Here is a 21,054-nt window from a genome sequence, read left to right on the forward strand (position 1 = left end):
TTTATATTTTCCACACTGCTAATTCCTCTTCCTTTAACCCTATTGTATTACATCATTACATCAACTTACTAGAGTGGTTTTTGGAGTCAGACCAACATTTATTAGCTTGGGTAAGTTGAAAGGCTCCATAATTAGTATTGGTATTACAATATTTATTCCATAGTTGACTACTGTTGAAGTCATGGAACTGGTTAATGTCAGATTAACTAGAGTTCACACTTGGGTCTGACTCTAAAGCCCATTTTCCTTCTGCCATTGTTATTTCTTCCAAACTAGTCTTCTTCATTAGTAGCCTCTCAACTGTAAACTTAGTCCTCCTATATTTTGGAGGCTTCTGTTACAAGCATCTCTAAGAGACACTGGGAGATTGGCTCAGCTCATTGGTTCAGCCCAGGACTCTACAGAATGATAGAGTACTCTAATATTAATTAATGGATGTTCCTGTTAATGAATAGTCTCCACAGATTGGACTTATATTGTAAACTCAGTAGGAAATAACTGTCTTATTCTTGTATTTGGAGAAAAACATGTGGGAAGGCAAGAATGGAAGCCAAGAAACATATTAGGAGGTTATTACAGTAACCCAACCAGAGATAATGGTGACCTGGACCAGGATGGTAAGACGTTGTTGGGTTGAGTAATACTTAAAAGTATTTGCTGATGAACTACATGTGCATGGGTGAAGGGTGTGGGGCTGAAGAAACAGGAATCAAGCAGGACTGACTATGGTTTTTGATCTGGAAGAACAGAAGTATCATTAACGGGATGGGAAAACTGGCATAACAGTTTGGGGAGTGGGGTAAAGAACAAAGATCTCTTATGGATACATTTATTGCTTAGCTTTCTACATACACTATAAATGAATAGAGGGCAGGTAATGTGATTTATAGCTGGCTTCTATCCCCAATGGTGCCTACTACATGGACAAGGTAGCATTTGAGCTGGATCTTAAAACAAGAGTAGCGATGTGACAGGAGGACTGTTAGGCAAGGAGGACTGTCACAGACTATGAGTTTGGAGTTCTCTTTTGTCCAGCAAGAGAGTGGATGCAGAATTGAACACAAGAGAGGCTAACATCCAGGCGGAGACAAGATCTCCAAACAGGCCTTTCGTCTCCGTATTTACTGAGCGCTCAAGATCTTACACATGTGGTAAACGTGAAGAAAACAATCAGATAGTAATGATTAACTTGTGTGTGTAAGAAGCAAAGGGTCTAGGGGGCAAGTGGAGTTTGTGATCAAAGTATAATAGTATATTGGTGTCAGGTGGAATGTAATTTCCTGCAAGTATATAACAAGTTACTCGTGATCCCGTTACAATATCTTACTAGCTATCTTCAGGCGTTTTCACTCCGTGGTGGTGGCTTTCATGCCCTAAGCGTTTTTCTAACCTATTTATGTAAGTAGATCTTATTTCCCCACAGAGGACTTGCATTCCAGACAGAGGTACAGGTAAGGAAGCATCTGGGGCACTTTTCAGTCTAGTTAGTTGGAATGTAAATGTGTATAGGGAAGTAGTGGGAGATTAGATCAGGAAAGTAGGTTAGGGCCGGATTTAGTTGATGTAAGAAATGAATGCTAGAATAAAGTGTACTTCATTTGGCAGGCAATAGGAAAACTGGTAATTTTTGATTAAGGAGGCAATACAGAATAGTGCATTTGAAAATTGATTGGATAGGGGCGCCTGGGTGGCTCATTTGGTTAAGCGTCTGACTTGAGCTCAGGTCATGATCTCACGGTTCTTGAGTTCAAGCCCCATCTCAGGTTCTGTGCACATGGCTCAGAGCCAGGAGCCTGCTTCAGATTCTGTGTCTCCCTCTTTGTCTTCCCCTCCCCAGCTTGTGCTCTGCCTCTATCTCTCAAACATAAACATTAAAATCTTTGAAAAAAGTTAACCGGACAGTGTTGTATAGGATGAATTTGAAATGGGAGACCCCTGTTAGGATGCTATTGTAGCACTCCTAGGTAGGGGCAGGGAGGGACCTGCACTGGAGTGAAATGAGAGGAGGTCTCTGTAGGAGGTACAACTAGGCTGCGGTGACCGAACTTGGTACCTAATACTTGCCTGTGGGAATTGAGCACTATGATCAATCGCCATTGTCAATAATTTTAGTATTAAATAATAACCTGGGACACTGTCAAGTTCAGCACTCCCTCTATCTAACATCCTTAGTATACAGCAATGTATATTAACTTGATGGTCATTTAAGTTTAAAGACCTAAAAGAGCTTAATTTTTACTCTCCCTGTGCGTTTTATGTATACACTGGCATATTTTACAGCCTTTTATCTTGAGTCTCCCTAACTAATTTTTTTTAGATATAATTCACTTTACTACTTTAGTCTTTCAGCCTTCATACTAGCTTTATAAGTGATTACCGCCTTTGCTGTATTTGCGTTTACTCATGAAATTTTTTCCTTTCATAATTGTCATACTTCAAATGTGGCTTTTACCCTCCACTCACAGAAGTCCCTTTAACATTTCTTGTAAGGCCCATTTCTGCTACTGGTACAGAGGCCCACAGGATGGGATAGAACTCTGTGGGCAGGGTATCAGGAACAGATGAATAACCCCTGGGAGTCACAGGTGTGCTATCATCTGTTGACATCAGGAGCTTTCACCTCATCCTTGTGGGAATAGTATGGGCTTTGTAATAAGGCAGACGTGGGTTGGAATATGGTTCCACCATTTCCTAGCTATGCAAACTTGGGCGTCAATTTACTTACTATAATTTACTTATTGATAAGAGCAAGATTGTTTTATTATTTTGGAAATGGATGACATGTGTAAAATGCTTACCGAATTGCTGTGGTAGCAATGGCAGTGCCTGTCTCGTTGCATTTGTGGCACAGAATTTTTTTGGGCTTTCATTTTTCTTTACATTCTGCCATTACGGCTTCGTCTCTATGGAGCAGATAATTAGCTACAGGTTGTCTCTATCGATGTCACCAAAATAGAAGAAGGGCAAGGTGTCCGCGACCTTTTAAGGACCTCCCCTTTCATCTGCAGCTGCCCTGTTACCTTTAACTGAATAAATAGCTCTGCGTGCTCTGTAGAGTTGTTTGGTTACTTTCCATTTGTGCTGAAAAGTGAAGGAAGGCGGGGAGTGGGGAGGAATAGCCACAGTTAGAAACATATTGAAGGGATAGCTACGCTTGTGAAAGTCAAGTCGCAGTTCTCGTTTCTTTTCTACTTAGGATTTGCCCCAATTGGCCCAATAACGCCACAATTCAGTCTTTTCTGCGCATGTCAAGGCTTTTGTCCCTCGGCGGACACCGTTGCCAGCCAAAGCTATGTCTGCGCGCTCGCCACTTTGGTAGGGAGCCGAATTCTACCTTTTTCACCCGTGCCATGGCGAGCCGAGGGGCTCGTCAGCGCCTGAAGGGGAGCGGGGGCAGCGGCGGGGACACGGTTTCGGCCGCCGACAAGCTGCGGGAGCTGCTGTGCGGCCGGGAGGCGAGCGGCGCGGAGCCACGGACCGAGTAGGTGTGCGGGAGCGGCGGGGGCGTGGCGGCAGGGCGGCGCGGGGCTGTCCTCGGGAGGGTCTCCCCCGGCGGCGCGGGTGCGGCCAGGCTGCTTTTTCCCCCAGGTCCTTCTGCTCTTCCATGACGGGTCACGTCCGGTCTTCGCGCCTCCTCGGGTCCCCCACCGTGGGTCCCATTTTGCTTGGGAAGAAAGCCTGGAGTGTCGCTTCAAGGCTGTTTGCTGGCCCAGGCCCACAGTGGGCTGGCGTTGTGGTGTTTGAGTTGGCAGAGCCTCTGTGGGAGACGTTGGCAAGAGCGAAGAGCATACCTTTGTTGGCTGTGTCTCACAGTCTCCTTCATTGCCCCCAAAGCCCTAACCCCTTGCTCTAAAGTGTGGGCCCCGCAACTTCCAGCACCTGCAGCCGTCTCTCCCGGGGCACTGCGGGTTAGGACTGCATTAACGGAGCCGACAACATACGGAATGGGAGGAGGTTATGTGCTTCGCACAAATTAGGCCTCTGTGCATTTGTACAAGGCGGAGATGAGTAAAGCCGTGGAAAGTAATGACCTTGTTAAGAAAAGGAAAATGAGAGCTTTCTGGCCTTCAAGGAGTGTCATGGATACAATGAATTAAAGTGTATGAGTGAGCTTACCCCTTACAAGTAGGAAGTGGAAGGAGTAATTAAGATTAATAGAGTTCTTCATCCCTTGTTTATTTCTCAGAACAACTAACTTGTTAGGTGAATTACTTAAGTGTGCTTTGATACCATTGCCGTTCCTGTCGTTTCTGTCCAGTTTTAGGCCTTCTAGTTGTTGGGTCTTCCTGAGGCATCTTTTCTTTACTTCTGAGCAGGTCGTCTGGGAACAAAGCAGGACAAGTCTGGGCACCTGAGGGATCTACTGCTTTCAAGTGTCTGCTCTCAGCAAGGTTATGTGCTGCTCTTTTAAGCAACATCTCTGACTGCGATGAAACCTTCAACTACTGGGAACCAGTAGGTGATTTCTTTAGTTTTCTTGTTCTCGATTTCACTGCTTGGGGCCCTGTTGCCAATCAAGATACAAGTAATACACACGTGTGACTGGTAGTAAACTTTATTTTCACTTTTGTATTCTAAGCTGATGATTTTGTATTCTAAGCTGATCAGTTGTTGAAGGCCATAGGAAATTGGGCTTCTTGCAAAAAAGATGTAATTTGTAATTTTCTTAAAAATTATTTTAAATCAAAATAATACTTCGAGATACTTTTTAAAAAACCAACAACTGTGAAACTTAACGGGAAAAAAGTAGCTCTCTGTTCCATTGCTCGTATAGCCAAATCCCAGTCCCTAGAAGGAACTACTTGCTTTGAGCTTTTGAAGTTACTCTGATGTTTGCCAAAATAAAAAAGCTACTAAGTAGTATGCTTATTCTGCTATTTCTTAATTTACACATTTGTAAGTCTGCTGACTTCCTATTAAGGAAAATTTAGAGGTGAAATTTTCTAATCCTATTTTACATTTTAAACAAAGGATGTTTAGAGTAGGTAGCTTAAGGACAAGGTAAGATTTAGAGTTTGTCTGTTTTGGCTAATGAATACTAAAAAAAAAAAAATGTGGAGGGTAAAATTCAAGCTTTTAACGTTGACCAAACAGTCTTGTGGAATTTAAAATATCCTAAGATTGTTCACTAAATGGTCATTTTGATTCTCTATTGGAAATCTTACTGAGAATGTCAGCATTTTTTTGTGTATCTTTGTCTCTTTAATGTTTTTGCTTAGAAACTTCACTTGCAACCTGCTAGCAAGGATCTCTGGCCAATTTAACCCGGAACCTACCTGTTTTGTACTTTCAGACACACTACCTCATCTATGGGAAGGGGTTTCAGACTTGGGAGTATTCCCCTGTTTATGCAATTCGCTCCTATGCCTACCTGTTGCTTCATGCCTGGCCAGCTGCATTTCATGCAAGAATCCTACAAACTAATAAGGTAAGGGCAGGCCAACTTGGAAGCAGTTACAGCTGAACAAGAGGCGAGTCTCTGGAACAGTTTTCAGAAAAGGGAAAAATAGATTGGTAGGTAGGAAAGGACTTTTTTTTTTTTTTTTTTAAGAATCATTTATTCATTGTTAAGTAAGCATTAATGGAGCAACTTTAAAAAATTTTTTATTCCGCAATAGTTGACCTGCAGCTTTACATTAGTTTCAGGTGTACGATACAGTGATTCAACAATGTTTTATATTACTATGTGCTCCTCAAGATAAGTGTTTTCTTATTCCCTATAACCTATTTGACCCATTCCTCTCCCCCTTCCCCTCTGGTAACCATCAGTTTGTTTTCTGTATTTAAGAGGGTTTTTTTTTTCTTTGGGTTTGTCTCTTTTGTTTTGTTTTGTTAAATTCCACATATGCGTGAAATCATACGGTATTGGCAAGTTGTTGCAAATTGCAAGATTTCATTCTTTTTTATGGCTGAATACTCTTCCATTGTATGTATATATACCACGTCTGCTTTATCTGTTCATCTGTCAGTGGAACACTTGGGCTGCTTCCATAATTTGGATATTGTAAATAATGCTGCAATAAATACAGGGTTGCATATATACTTTTGAATTAGTGTTTCATTTTCTTTGGGAAAATAGCAGTACTATTACTGGATCATTCAGTAATTCTATTTTTAATTTTTTGAGGAACCTTGATACTATTTCCACAGTGGTTGTACCAGTTTACATTTCCACCAACAATGCATGAGTTCTTTTTACTCGACATCCTCAACAACACTTGTTGTTTCCTGTGTTTGTGATTTTGGCCATTTCGACAGGTGTGAGTTGAGATCTTCTTGTGGTTTTTTTTGTTTTTGTTTGTTTTTAAATTTTTTAAAATATTTTTGAGAGAGAGGGGCCAGTGTGCAAGCTGGGGAGGGGAAGAGAGAGAGAGTGAGAGGAAGACACAGAATCTGAAGCAGGTTTCAGGCTCTGAGCTGTCAGCACAGAGCTCGATGTGGGGCTTGAACCCATGAGCTATGAGATCATGACCTGAGCCGAAGTTGGATGCTTAACTGACTGAGCCACCCAGGCACCCCTTTGCCCACTTGTTAAATTGGATTATTTGTGTGTTGTTTTTGTGTGTGTTGGGTTATATAAGCTTTTCTCATGTTGTGGATATTAACTAGTGGACCAACTTTTTATCTGGTAGGTACTTCGTTAAGAGCTGTGGGTGTAACAGTGACCAAATCCTTGCCCCCATGGAATCTATAGTTTAGTGGGGGAAGATGAAATTGAACAAGTGATTTTTAAATGCTGTGGGTTGAGGTATGTGGGTGGCTCAGTTGGTTAAGTGTCTGACTTTTGATTTTGGTTCAGGTCATGATCTTAAAGTTGTGGGGTTGAGCCTGGAGTTGGGCTCTGTGCTGGGTGTGGAGCCTGCTTAAGATGCCCTCTATCCCTCTCCCTGTAACCCTTACCTGCTTGCATTCTGTCTTGAAAAGAAAGGAAGGAAGGAGGGAGGGAGGAGAGAGGGAAGGGAGGATGGGGTGAGGGGATGGGGTAAGGGGGGAGGGGGGAGGGAGGGTGGAAAAGAAAGAAAGAAATGCAGTGGGTCTTACGGCGGAGAAGTACAAGGTACCATGGGACAGCATCTTAGGGGAGACTAAACAGAGTGCTGAAGGATAATAAGTAGGAGTTAATGGAGACCTAACCTGATGACTTTTTACGAATTTGCTATGATGTGTCTTGGCATGGATTTCTTTGGGTTTGTCCTATTCGGGAATTACTAACCTTCTTAAATATTTAGGCTTACATCTTTTTGCTAAATTTGGGAAGATTTTGGCTATTATTTTGCAGAGTACTTCAGCCCTGCTCTGTTTGTTTTCTCTCAAGATACCAGTGATATCAATGTTAGATGTTTAATTATAGTACCCTAGGTCTCTGAGGCCCTATTAATTTCTTTCTAGTCCGTTTTCTGTGTTGATTGAGCAATTTCTAATCATCCAGTTGATCAATTCTTTCCTCTCTGCTCTCCATTCTGCTGTTGAGCCTATCTTTTAAGATTTTATTTTGGTTATTGTATTTTTTCAGTTCTAAAATTTACATTTGGTTTTTCTTTATATGTTCTGTTGCTTTACTGAGAATTTCTATTTTTTTCGTTTGTTTCCAGTGTGTTCTTAATTGCTCACTGAAGCATTTTTACATTGGCTCCTTTAAGAGTTTGTCAGGTAATTCTGACCTTTATCTAATTGGTATCTATTGATTGATAATTTTCAGTTTGCCATCTTCCAACTAATTTTCAGTTGAAGGCTTGGCCATTTAGGGTATTACATTCTGAGACTGAATCTTCTTCCTGGGCCTGAAGTGCTTCCTCTGCCTTTTTGGGTTTTATTTAAGCCTTCTTTTTGGTCTGGCTGCTTTTGTTACCCTCTAGCAGGAGAAGGGAGAGAGTTCTCCACCTTTGTTATTGCCAGATGGGGGTAGAAGTTGAGGTTCCCCACTAGACCTTCGCCCAAGTGGCCAGGAAAGGGATACTTGACGGCTGCTAGGTGGGGTGAGGAGGTGGAAGGCCAGGCTTACCCAAGTGGTCACCACTGACACTGTGTCCAGAGAGGGAGCTCATTACCACCAGCGAGAATCAAAGTCCTGGCTTCCTACTGGATATTTGATGGCATGGATGGGAGTTGGGCTACATCCCCACCCCCCCCCCCCCCAAGCTGGGGGTGTTTTGCTGGAATAGAGTGGTTATTGTTTAAAGGCTTTCTGTCTTGTTGGGCTAGTCCTTTCTTGGTGTCTTGGCTAGATCAGCCAGGCTTTGGTTGGTGTTAGTTTGTGCTCATTGGCATTTCTAGCTGCCACCTTCTTTAGCTCTAAGTCTGGAATGTATAAGGCAAAAAGAAAACTTAGGGAACTTACCACTGTGTTTTTCCTCTGGTCCTAAAGTCCCTAGGCAGTCTGCCATCTTCTCTCTACCTTGAGTCTTCTTAGGTTTACTTGACCTGTCATGTGCAGAGTTTTTGGTTTTACATAGTAGGAGGAATAGGGAAAAGTGCAACTAATCCACCTTGTATGAAGCAGAAGTCCCTGATTAGAGAACTAGACGTTCAGTAGGAATCAGCTAGGTAAAGGGAAAATGGGGATGCGGGAGGAAAGCCATGAGGCGGGGAAGAGGGCCAGCATGGCCTTATATAAATAGGCTTGATGCTTGGAAGAGAGTGAGTGGTGGAGTGAGTTGCATGATACTGAAAGGTAGGAGGAGGCCAGATTTATACAACACCTGGTAGGCTCTAATAAGGAATTAGGCTTTCTCCCCATGCCCACTGGCTCCCCAGGGCATTCTGAACCCATCCAGAGGCTTTAGCGGAGAGACAAGATGGCATTTGCGTTTTAGACTCATCAGAAAGATAGCACCTATAGAAAGGGATAAAACTGTCCTTTGCTTCCCTATCTATTAATTCATTTTTTTTTTAACTTAGCAGAACAGACGTATACAGGACGAGGTCTTCGTAGAGAAATAACAATATGCGGTGCTTAAGGCTTTTATTTCCACTTGGCTATCCACTGTCCCTTGCAATTTGACATGTTCAACCGAATCCATCACTCTTTCTTTTATGTCAATGACACGAGCAGGAAGCAGAACAGGAATGAAGATTTCCCTTCTTGTTCTTTCTTCTAATCTCCTCCCTGTTAGGTTTTGCCAATGGAAGCCACTTGGCAACGGGGAATTAGCTTATAGAGTTCCAGCTCCAGCATCCTGATGCACAGTAGAGAGGGTGGATTGTTGCTGAAAGACCATCTGGTAATAATTGGCACCCCTTTGTGTTGGTTACCTTTCCAACTTCTTGCCACTCTAAACAAGAATACCTTTGTTTTGTCTTGTCGAACTCTGCTCAGGAGTCGGATCCCATACATACATCCATAGGCTACTTAATTTCATGGGATACTGCCAGATTGCCCCCCAGAATGGCTATCCAACTTCACACTTGCACAACTCTGTTCCACATTTCAGCCACCTCACACCTCCTGAGCACTTGATATTTCTGACTTCATAATTTTTGCCCTTCTCATGGATGTGAGCTGTTTCTCATTTTAATTGCATTTCTCCAGTTAGACGTGAAGTGCAATATTTAATAGTCATTTGTTTTTCCTTTTCTGTGAATTACCTATTCATATCCTTTGCCTGTTTTTCAATTGGGTTTTCTGGTTTTCTTGTCTGATTTGTAGAAGTTTTCAATAGTAACCAAGTACAGGTTTGAGATACTGGAAGTCTTTTTGGCTGTCCCCTCTGTGTTAACTGTGCTGTGGACCTTTGTTGAACAGAAATCTTTAATTGTTACAGTCAACCCAATTAGTTATTCACTTAAGGTTGGTGGGTTTTGGGTCTTTGCAAAAGAAATCCCTCTTCACCACAGTTCACAAAGATATTCTTACATATTTGCTTAGCTTTATAGTTTTACCTGTCACATAAGGCTTTAATCCATTTGGATATTTTTTTAAAGATACTTAAAAAAAATAATGTCTACACCCAACGTGGGGCTTGAATTTGCAACCCCAAGATCAAGAGTAACATGCTCCACCATACTGAGCCAGGCAGGCACGTCAATTTGAACATTAGTTTTTATAAATGGTAGAAAGATCCAGCTTTATTATTTGTGATAGAGTGAACTGGATTTTTCCGTACCACCTGTCAAGTAATCCATCCTTTCTCTGACTTGTGATAGCATAGCTATCATACACTTTATTCCCACATGTATGGGTCTTTGCTTTGGCTTCCTTATTTTAGGTCATTGGTCAAATTGTCAGTGCCATATTTTTATTATTACGGTTTTGTTGTGTGTGTTAAAGATCTGGTTGATAAATTTCTCCCTTTGTCAGTTTGAAAATTTGTATTTTAAAAATCATTTCAGTATTTGTTTGCCCCTCCCCCAAATTCTGCGTTTTGATTAGAGTTGCACTGAATTATATATTAATAGGAAAATCAATGTGTATAGGTTTGTCATTTCATTCTTAAGATGATATATTTACCCATTTGGTTAGGTTTTCTGGGTCTTCTAGTAAAATTTTTAAAAGTTCCCATTTCAGTCTTAGCCAGTCTTGGGTAGGTTAAGGCTTACATTCTTAATACTTCATGTTGCTGTTGGGAAAGGAACCTTATTATTTTTTTTAGTCATTGTTGATACAGAGGAATACAATTGATCTTTGTTTTTTGATCTTAATCTAAATCTTGCTGAATTTCCTTATTAGTGTCACTCATGTATCAGGTGAATCTCTTGGATTCTCTTTGATCTGTGTGTGTAGAGTTTAGTTGCTTTTATTCCATATCTAATACCTCATTTCTTGTCATTTTGCAGCAACCAGGACTTCTAGTTATATGTTGGATGTTGTTGTGGGGGCATTGTTATCGTACTTGTAAATAAAACTCTTATATTAACTCAGGCTAATTTTTAACTTGGTAAATGTGTTTTGTACTCTGCCTAATTAGACGAGGGGTCCTTAGGCGTGTGGACACTTGGTACTAAAATTATCTGAATTCCTAGGAGCATCTAAAATAGTGGTCAGTGTTTACTAGGTTTTCAGAGTGTTTTTGTTGAGTTAATGAAACTGGTATTTATTGGATCACTTTATTGAACTCTGGAATTTTTTGGTTACAGTGATGAAAACGGCAAGTATCTTTAAGTTATATAATACAGTTATATTAATTATAACCTCTATTTCAGTAGTACTTAGATTCTGAGGTATTCAAGGCTTTTAAACATACCAGTGTGGGGCGCCTAGGTGGCTCAGTCGGTTAAGCATCTGACTTCATCTCAGGTCATGATCTTGTGGTTGGTGGGTTTGAGCCCTGCATAGGGCTCTGTGCTGACAGCTGAGAGCCCAGAGCCTGCTTCAGAGTCTGTGTCTCCCCTCCTCTCCGCCCCTCCCCTGCTCATGCTCTCTCTCTCTCTCTCTCTCTCTCAAAAATAAATAAACATTAAAAAAAATTAAAACAACATAACAGTGTGCTATAATATGAAAGCTATTCAATAGAACCCTATTATGTTTATTTTTTAAATCGATGTTTTTAATTATAAAATTAATAAAATCACATTACAGGTATTTGGAAGGTAAGAGGGAAAATGTGCACCTAACTCCTACCAGCTTGATTTAGCCACCTTTACCATTTTATTTATTTATTTATTTATTTATTTATTTATTTATTTATTTATCATTTATTTACTTTCTAATATGCTTTATTTTTAGTTCAATTTAGACACCGCACAATTGAGTGGAAGGTCCAGAGATTTCCCATATACACCCTGCCCCCACACATGTATAGCCTTCCCCGTATCCACATCCCCCATTAGAGTAATACACTTGTTACAATCCATGAACCTGTATTAACACATCATTGTCATCCAGAGTCCATCCTTCATGCCACCTTTACCATTTTATCACATTTCTTTTCAGCCTTTCCATATGCTTCTGATTTCCAAAGCTGTGATTGGGATGTGTAAATAATAATGTACATTTTTACCTGGTATTTTGTAATTACTGGTAATTATCAATATATAACGATTTAGGAAATGTTTGTTGAATGTAGGAGTTTTATATCGTATGAATTCTTTGACTGTTTCTGTAACCATAAATTTTATCTGTGTAATAGTACATGAAATGTATGTAGCAGAATTGACTGATTGCCCTGTAATCGGATATTGTGTAGTTTTTTTTTAAATGTTCTTTTTCCCCCCTTAAATTAATAGTGCTGCAGTGACCATTTGCATGAGCAGAACTAACCACCCCCCTCCATATTTTCACTTACTTCTGTGGGCTGGACTCCTAGAAATAGGTACAGTGGATCTAGGGGTATGAAAATGTTTATGATTCTCGATAATACTGCCTTTCAGGAAGATTATACCAGTTCATAGTGTTACTAATAACAAATGAGAGTGGTTTTATCTTGAGTTTTCTTGTTTCTATGACTTCTGTTTTCTTCTTCTTGGTTTCTTTCAGATTCTTGTCTTTTACTTTTTACGATGTCTCCTGGCTTTTGTGAGCTGTATCTGTGAACTTTACTTTTACAAGTGAGTATAAAAGCTTTGCTTCTGAAAGTGCTATGAGAAAGGTCAGTACAGCGTAAGATTATTTCTGATAGCATAAGCAGTATTTATAATAGAAAATACTTTTCTCCTGGCTCCTAATAACATATTTGAAGTAGGACTTAAAATTTTTTTCTCACTTTTTTGATCTACAATTGAAATAGAACATTGTGTAAATTTAAGGTGTACAGATAATTGATAAACGTATCTGTAATGAAATATGACAGTAAGGTTAACACATACCTTACTTGACATGAGTACAACTTTATGTGTGGTGAGAACATTTAAGACTTGCTCTTCTAGCACCTTTCAAGTATATAATAATGTATTGTTAGCTATAGTCACCATGCTGTATACTAGATCTTCCAGAACTTATAGTTGGAAGTTTATACCTTTTGATGAATATCTCCTAATCCTCCCTGTCCCTGACTCCCTGCTTGCTCAGCCCCTGGCAGCCACCATTTTGCCTTGTTTCTGCAAGTTTGGCTTTTTTAGATTCCACGTGTGAGTTATTACACTATATGTCTTTTAGTATCTGACTTTTCACTGAGAGTAATGCCCTGAAGGTCCATCCACCTGTTGCAAATGGCAGGATTTCCTTTTTAAATGATAATATTCCATTGTATATCTTTTTTAAGAGTTTTATTTTTTAAAAATATTTCCTTGAGAGAGCCAGAGTGGGGGCTGGGGAGGGGCGGAGGGGGGGGAAGAAAGAGAGACAGAGAGAGAGAAGGAAGGAAGGAGGGAGGGAGGGAGAGAGAGGGAATCTGAAGCAGGCTCTGCACTGTCATCACAAAGCCCATGTGGGGCTCGAACTCATGAACTGTTAGATCATGACGTGAGCTGAAGTCAGGCACTCAGCTGAGCCACCCAGGTGCCCTATTCCATTGTTATATATGCCACATTTTCTTTATTAATTCATAGATGGACATTGAGGTTGATTCCATGTCTTGGCTGTTGTGAATAGTACTACAGTAAACATGGGAGTACAGATATCCCTCCATATCTTCATATAAAGTGAAATTATGTTTAAACACCTCTAACTGGTGTTTTATTTGGTAGAATTTAGTAGAGCTTATTGGTCTCAAGATAAATATGATTTACCTCTTCGCCTTGAGCTTGGATGATGAGAAATTATTCCTGTTGTGGGACTTGCTGCTCTTAAATTTTTTTTTTTTAATCTTTTTTTCAACGTTTTTTATTTTTGGGACAGAGAGAGCCAGAGCATGAATGGGGGAGGGGCAGAGAGAGAGGGAGACACAGAATCAGAAACAGGCTCCAGGCTCCGAGCCATCAGCCCAGAGCCTGATGCGGGGCTCGAACTCACGGACCGCGAGATCGTGACCTGGCTGAAGTCGGACGCTTAACCGACTGCGCCACCCAGGCGCCCCTTAAATTTTTTTTTAATGTTTATTTTTGAGAGAGCATGCAAGCGGGGGAGGGACAGGGAGACACAGAATCTGAAGCAGGCTTCAGGCTCTGAGCTGTTAATCCTGAGCCTGACTCAGGGCTTAAACCCACGAATGACGGGATCATGACCTGAGCCGAAGTTGGACGCTTAACCACCCGAGCTACCCAGGTGCCCCAGGGACTCACTGCTCTTATTTGCACTCAGGACGTGGTCTTTGCCCAAGCACCTGTTGGTTGGTTGAATGTTAGTGGAAGTATTAAGCATTTAAGTGTCAGGGCGCCTGGGTGGCTCAGTCGGTTAAGTGTCCGACTTCAGCTCAGGTCATGATCTTACGGTTCGTGGGTTTGAGCCCCGCATCGGGCTCTGTGCTGACAGCTCAGAGCCTGGAGCTTGTTTCAGATTCTGTGTCTCCCTCTCTTTCTGCCCCTCCCCCACTCGTGCTCTCTTTCTGTCTCAAAAATAAATAAACGTTAAAAAAAAAATAAAAAAAAGAAAAGCATTTAAGTGTCACAGTAATAAAAATAGCCACTTTTTTTTTTTTTTTTTTACTTGAAACCTAACACATCTTAATAATGCTTTAAGGGGTATTTAGACTTAATAATAATTATTTAAAAAATCTTCCCGCTGCAAAACAGATAAAAATGTCAGATAAAATTCTCTGGTGTTGAGTCGGGGTGGCACAGGGGAGAAAAAAGAAAGCCAGTGCTGTCTTTGAGGATTGTAACCATACAGTGTCTACTTATGGGTTTAGGACTGAGTTCAAATCACCTTTCTGGTCCCTCAAACCCTCCACCCACCCCAAGTTGAGAATTTATTTGAAAACTGTTACGGGTTGGTATTACTCCTAGGCATCTTGCAAAAACAAATGGAAAATTTCTCCAGAGAAATCGATTTTTAATCCAGGTGTCAAAGAACTATGACAAATAAAGTTTTACTGAACAAGAAGTTATAATAAAAACAAATCACAAAGCACAGAAGAGAAGCAGACTTAAGTGAGAACCAGCAGAAATAACAACAGAAAGCTGACCTGCAAAACTTTATTTATTAGGAATTATTAAAATAAGAATATAAAATAAATGATAATTTTAAAGAAATAAAGAATTGAAAACATGAATAAGAAACAAGAGCCTAAATAATCCATTGAGTGAAAAGGAACTTGGAGAATGGGAGGAAATATTTGAAAACCATGATCTGAAAAGAGGTTCAGTTCCACAATATATAAGAAACTCGTCCAACTCAATAACAAACTGGTTAAAAAAGGACCAAGAACTTGAACAGACCTTTTTCTAAAGAAGATGCATGCTTAGCGAACAGGTATATGAAAAGATACAGTGTCACTAATCCTCTGGTAAATGCAAATCAAAACCACAATGAGCTATATGACCTCATTCTTGTTAGAATGGCTATTACCAACGAAAAAACAGCTGGTGTTGGCAAGAATGGTTTGGAACTTTTGGATCCTGTAGGTGGGAAAGAAAAATGATATGGCCACTGTGCAAAAACAGTACGGAGGATCCTCAAAAAACTAAAAGTAGAAGTACCATATGATCCAGCAATTCAACTTCTGGGTATTCATCTAAAAGAACCGAAACAGGATCTTGAAGAGGTATCTGTACTTCCATGTTTATTGTAGCACTATTCACAGTAGCCAAGATGGGAAACAAGTTAAGTGTCCATTGACTGATGCATGGTGGGGGGGAAATGTGATATATACGTGGAATGGAATACTCAGTATTAGAAGGAAATCCTGTAATAATGTGACAACATGCATGAGCCTTGAGGATAGGCCAAATGAGCTAACCAATTAAAGATGGACAAACACTGGCTAATTTGACTTGTGTGAGGATTCTAAAATAATCAAACTCATGGAATCCAAGAATAGAATTGTGGTTGCCAGGGGTTAGGGAGAGGGGGAAATGAGGAGTTGCTGATAAACGCATAGAAAATTTCAGTTGTGCAAGATGGCTAAGTGCTAGAGTGCTACTGTAAACATTGTGCCTATTAACGATGCTGTAGTTTACACTTAAGAGTCTGTTAAGAGGGTACGTCTCCCATGTGTTATTACCACGATAAAATAGAAAAGCTAAAAGGAAAAAGGAGTGAGACTACAAAAATGGCCCAGCAGATTTGAAAAAAGAACCAAACACAACTTGTAGAAGTGAAAGTGAACAACTGATATTTAAAGTTCAGTGGCTAGTTGAAACCACCAATTAGACGTGTTAATGAGTAAGTTAGATCGATTGGAAGAAATGAGTAAGAATGAAGTACAGCACGACAAAAAGGAAATAAAAAGAAAATATGAAGAGATTAAGACACCTACCTCTGTGGTAGATTTGACCGATCCAGTGTTAGTCTAATCAGATTGTAGGAGATGATAGAATGGAGAGAAGGCCGTATTTGGGGAAATAATGGTTAAGAATTTTCCAGGATCCGTGAAACCCAAGATCCTAATTCATAGATTCAGGGAGCCTAACCTATCCTGAGCTGGGTAAATAAAAAGGAATTAGTGAAACTACATAGAACACTAACGGTAAAGAAGATCTTAAAAGTTGACCGAGAACTGATAGAATATATCTACAAAGGAATATTAGACTGACAGAAGCCTTCTTAAAATCCAGAACATTAAAAAAATATATATATATATATTCAAATTTCTTGGAGAAAATGGCTTCATCCTAAAATTGTGTACTCAGCGAAATCCTCTTTTAAGACGAAGCACTAAATAAGACTTTTTTTTTTAGACCAGAAAAGAACCCCCCCCAAAAACCAAAAAAGAGGGAATTTGCCATTAGCAGATCCTCAGTAAAGACACTTATAAAAGATAGCCTTAGCTGGAAGCCAAGGTAATCCAGAAAGAAGCTCTGAGCTTCTCTAAGGGACCTGAGCAAGAGAATGGTTTACACAGGCATATGTTGGAACAAATGTTGACCAAATGAAGCAGCAGTGATTGCTCATAATGTTCACAGGGTTAAAGACCTCCACGAAAGAGGTAAAGGAAGTGTGTAATTGCTTCATTTTGAGGAATGTGGACTTAGTGACACATGGTGTATCTCCTACTCTTCTCTTCTGATAACTACCCTGTATTGAGTCACTCTGTTCCAGGTGCTCCCAGCACTTTCCCATGTATTGTTCTCACACAAATCTTAGAAAGTAGACCTTAGCATTACCCTCACTTTACAGATAAGGAAGCTGACAGTGTTGTCGCTAGACCAGGGTACCTACCACTGTTAGTAAGTGGCGGAGCCCAAATTTGAACCTGTGCCCCTCTGAATGTGAGGCCTATTGTTTTTCCACTTTGATGCTGTTTTCCTATTGATCGTCTACCTACTCTGAGTCCAGAAAGCATGCATTTCTTCTTAGGTAGAGCGCTTCTCTTCTACTTAAAGAATCAGAATGTTTGGGTTTGTTAGGCACACAAAATTGCTGACAAACCTGTCCAGGCAGTTCTGTGTTTGACTTTAAATCTTCAGTGTTCTCTGTGAACCAGGCATGTTTTTGTCTTTTGATTTGAAAGGTCTGTCCCTAAGATTTGCCATGCTGATACTCTTTGCCTTTCTCCTAGGGCTGTGTGCAAGAAGTTTGGGCTGCATGTGAGTCGGATGATGCTGGCCTTCTTGGTTCTTAGCACTGGCATGTTTTGCTCATCATCAGGTAAGTAAACGGTCAGGGGAAGATGTAACAGGTGCACTGATCTTTCACAGCTGAGCTGAAAGGAAGACTTTGTGTAGGTATAGGTTACATTGTATAGCATATCAGTAGTTTGCAGAGCACCGTTATCTGCATGATCTTCATTATCCTTTATGGCAGTCCTGTGTTAGTATGATAAATATTTTCCCATTGTGCAGATGAGGACTCGGAAACTTAAAAAGGTGAAAAGTTATTTTCACCATACTGCTTTCTATTACATGGTTGTAGATTTTTTGTTTTTGTTTTTTATCACTTCCTCACAAGGCTGAAAAACACCAACACCTGTTGCCTTTCCCTGCTGTTAGGGGGAGAAAAATAATTGTGTTTTTCTTGTTTGTGTGTAAAAACCCTGTTCTTTATGGTTCTGCTTTCTGTTTCTTATTTGCGATGTATTCTGTAAAGGCATACGTCTTCCCTGTTGGGCTTTTTTTTTCTTTTTTAAGTAAACTTAAAGAGAAATTACAATATTAGACTGGTGGCTTACAAACTGTGCTCCGTTGAACACTTGTGTTGTCTGAGCTGAGTCGCAGTGGCCTATTACCAAAAGGTAGCCTGTTTCTGATGCTCTGAAAAAAAATTAAGCTACTAGTTATAACTATGCCAGTTTTAATGTCTGCTTGTGTATACCAGAACCTAGTATATACACTAAATATACACACAAAAATAGCATCCAGCACAAAAGTATGTACTTTGTCGACTGTATCAAACTTTGTGTTCTGCAGGGACCTCAGGATTCCACAACTGAATAATTAAAAAAAAAATTTTTTTTTTAAATGTTTTTATTACTTTTGAGAGACAGAAACAGAGCACAAGCCAGGGTAGGGGCAGAGAGAGAGGAAGACCCAGAATCGGAAGCAGGCTCTAGGCTCTGAACTGTGAGCACAGAGCGTGACGCGGGGCTCAAACCCACTAACAGTGAATAATTTTGAGTGTCCCTGCTCTAAATGAGACTGTGCTGTTCCCTCTGAGCTGGCAGAGGCCTCTCATTCCTCTGCTCCCTTTGTTCTCTACATTGGCAGCTGTAATTGATAGCTTTGGATGGCATCAGTATTATTTAGCCTTGATCAGTGAAGTTGTACCTTAGGTTTTTTTAGTTATTTTGCTATTCCTAAAACTGATTGAGTGTGGGAGGTGTTCAGGAGTGGCTTTAGCTTTGTCATCTCAGTTGAGGATATTGAGGCACAGAGAAATTCAGGCATCCTTTTACATACAGCTTCTAAACCCTTGACTGACTTTGTGAGATCATACTGCCCTTCGTTGTGGTCCTTGCCTCATGCTGATTTTTCTTTCCTAGTGTTACGTGAAGCAGGTCTTGTACAGCCTGGAGAGGCAGATCTGCATTTTTGTGTCACCTTGTTAGAAACACTGATCAAATGTTACTGCAACAGAGACCCTGAAAGTACTCCGTCCTGGACTGTTTACTGTAGTAAACAGTTACTTTGTTGTAACAAAGTAATGCTAGACAAAAGTAATTAGGGGACATCTAAAGGCCAAATTATCCATGTCAGTGGATGCAGGATGTGATATTTGGCCCTTGAGAAGGCTTCTTAGACTTCCTATGAGGTAAAGTTAGTGCCAGGACAGTCTCGGAAGACTACCAGAAGATAAAATTCTTCAGAAATAGTCAGCAATGGGTCTAAGTTTCTTGAAGCATATTCTCTGCCTGGGAATATAACTGGAAATCTGTAAGTTCTGGATTTGGAGTACAGGCCAGGAGAAGAATGGCATGGTTTATATTGTATAAGTAGGCAGTGTTGTTGGTACCTAAAAAACAGGAGTGAGAAAATATGAATACCCTTGAACTTCATTGTTATTTAAGGAGTATCACTTTACTACACATTTCTCCTACAGTGTTCCTCAAAACCTGTTCCTGGTGATTGACCTCCTGCAACGTGGGTAGATTTTTGATAATACCTAATCAGTCTCCTACTTTTGTCCCTCCCACCCCCCTTCTATTCCCCTTTTCTTTACCCTTGCAGCGCTCCTTCCTAGCAGCTTCTGTATGTACACCACGCTGGTAGCCATGACTGGCTGGTATTTGGACAAGACTTCCATTGCTGTGCTTGGAGTGGCAGCTGGGGCTATCTTGGGCTGGCCATTCAGTGCTGCCCTTGGGTAAGAAACCAACACAATTCATCTTCTGGTATCATTGGACACACAGTCAATCTGAGTGTTGGCCTATCTCCGTGTTCCTTGGTTATGACTTGAAGTCAAAGGAATGAATCAGACCTACCCAAATTCTGGGAGTTGGAAGAATCTGTCTCTTGGTGTTTATTGTTAGGATTAAATCTAATACCAATAGTGACTCTTAGGCATCTGCTGTGTGTTAGGTGCCATGAATCCCCTTAGAAACTTTATTCCTAAACCTTATAACAGCTTTGCAGGAGAAATCCAAGTAGTAGTGCTTCAGAAGGGAGAAAGTAGACTCCAGGAGGGTGAGAAATTTGCCATGAAGGTGATGACTGCTTTTGGATCCAGGCCTCCCTGACCCCATCACTGATGTTTCTTCTACGCTACACTACTCGGTGACGTGCATTTCCTACTCCCAGGCCTGAAGTCGGACTTTACCTGCAGGCTTGTGGTGTTAGCTCAGCAACTTTTCCCCAAGCAGCTTTGTTGCTCATGTTCCTTGTTTTTGCCACTTTGGCTCTAGTCTGTGCTGCATTTGCTTCTCACCTGCACTGCAGGTAATTTGGAAAAATACTGTAGTTTGATGTTAAGGTTATTGTAGTACAGCTGACCCTTGAACAGCCTGGGTGTTAGGGGCACTGACCCCCTGCACAGCCCAAAATCTGCATGTAACTTTTGACTCCCCAGAAACTTTACAATAGCTTATTGTTGACCAGAAGCCTTACTGATTACTTACTCAATTAACACGTACTTGGTGTGTTATATGTATCCTATACCGTATTCTTACAATAAAGTTAAGCTACAGAGAAGAAAGTGTTACTAAGAAAAGAAGATTTATTCACAGTACTGTACTGTATTTATAAGAAACAATTGGCATACATGCGGACCCATGCAGTTTAAACCCATGCTGTTCAAAAGTCAACTGTACTAGTCTATTTCTATTGTAAAAAAAATGCCAGTTTGTTTTAGGTAGAAAGAATTCCTAATTTACTTTGCCCGTAGCCTCATCTTCAAAGGTACTCTTATATACTTGGGTATATATCTTTCTAGAAACTGTCCTCATGTGTAAAGGCACACACATGGACATCCTGGAAATTAAATAGGATTACCTTGTACCTGTACATACTTTTTGTTGTATCTACATTGGTCTTTGTACAGATGGCACAGCATTCCACTTTCTGACCCTGATGTGGCCGTTGCCTTATCGGGAGAGATTTAGTTTTCAGTATTCTCCTATGATGTACAATGCTTTAGTGAACGTTTTTGTCCACATGTCTATACATTTATGGAAATTTATTGATACGGTAAATTTCTGGAATGGGGGTTAC

At 40.5% G+C, this 21,054-nt stretch overlaps 1 protein-coding gene across 4 annotated transcripts in view; it reads left to right on the forward strand.

Annotated features, from left to right (window-relative positions):
• The first annotated feature begins 3,101 nt into the window (after positions 1 to 3,101).
• ALG9 (ALG9 alpha-1,2-mannosyltransferase) overlaps positions 3,102 to 21,054 on the forward strand; it is a 98,394-nt gene continuing 80,441 nt past the window's right edge. The window contains exons 1-6 of one of the 4 annotated variants that reach the window (XM_027036493.2): positions 3,102 to 3,481; positions 4,317 to 4,455; positions 5,294 to 5,428; positions 12,413 to 12,483; positions 17,472 to 17,560; positions 19,576 to 19,711. In XM_027036493.2, the coding sequence (XP_026892294.2) occupies positions 3,246 to 3,481; positions 4,317 to 4,455; positions 5,294 to 5,428; positions 12,413 to 12,483; positions 17,472 to 17,560; positions 19,576 to 19,711 (806 nt within the window). In that variant the 5' untranslated portion in view covers positions 3,102 to 3,245. The remainder of the gene's footprint in view (positions 3,482 to 4,316; positions 4,456 to 5,293; positions 5,429 to 12,412; positions 12,484 to 17,471; positions 17,561 to 19,575; positions 19,712 to 21,054) is intronic. The other 3 variants (XM_053204123.1, XM_027036487.2, XM_053204122.1) reach the window with 3 other exon arrangements.

Source organism: Acinonyx jubatus, chromosome D1 (genome assembly GCF_027475565.1).
Source record: "Acinonyx jubatus isolate Ajub_Pintada_27869175 chromosome D1, VMU_Ajub_asm_v1.0, whole genome shotgun sequence".
NCBI lineage: Eukaryota > Metazoa > Chordata > Mammalia > Carnivora > Felidae > Acinonyx > Acinonyx jubatus.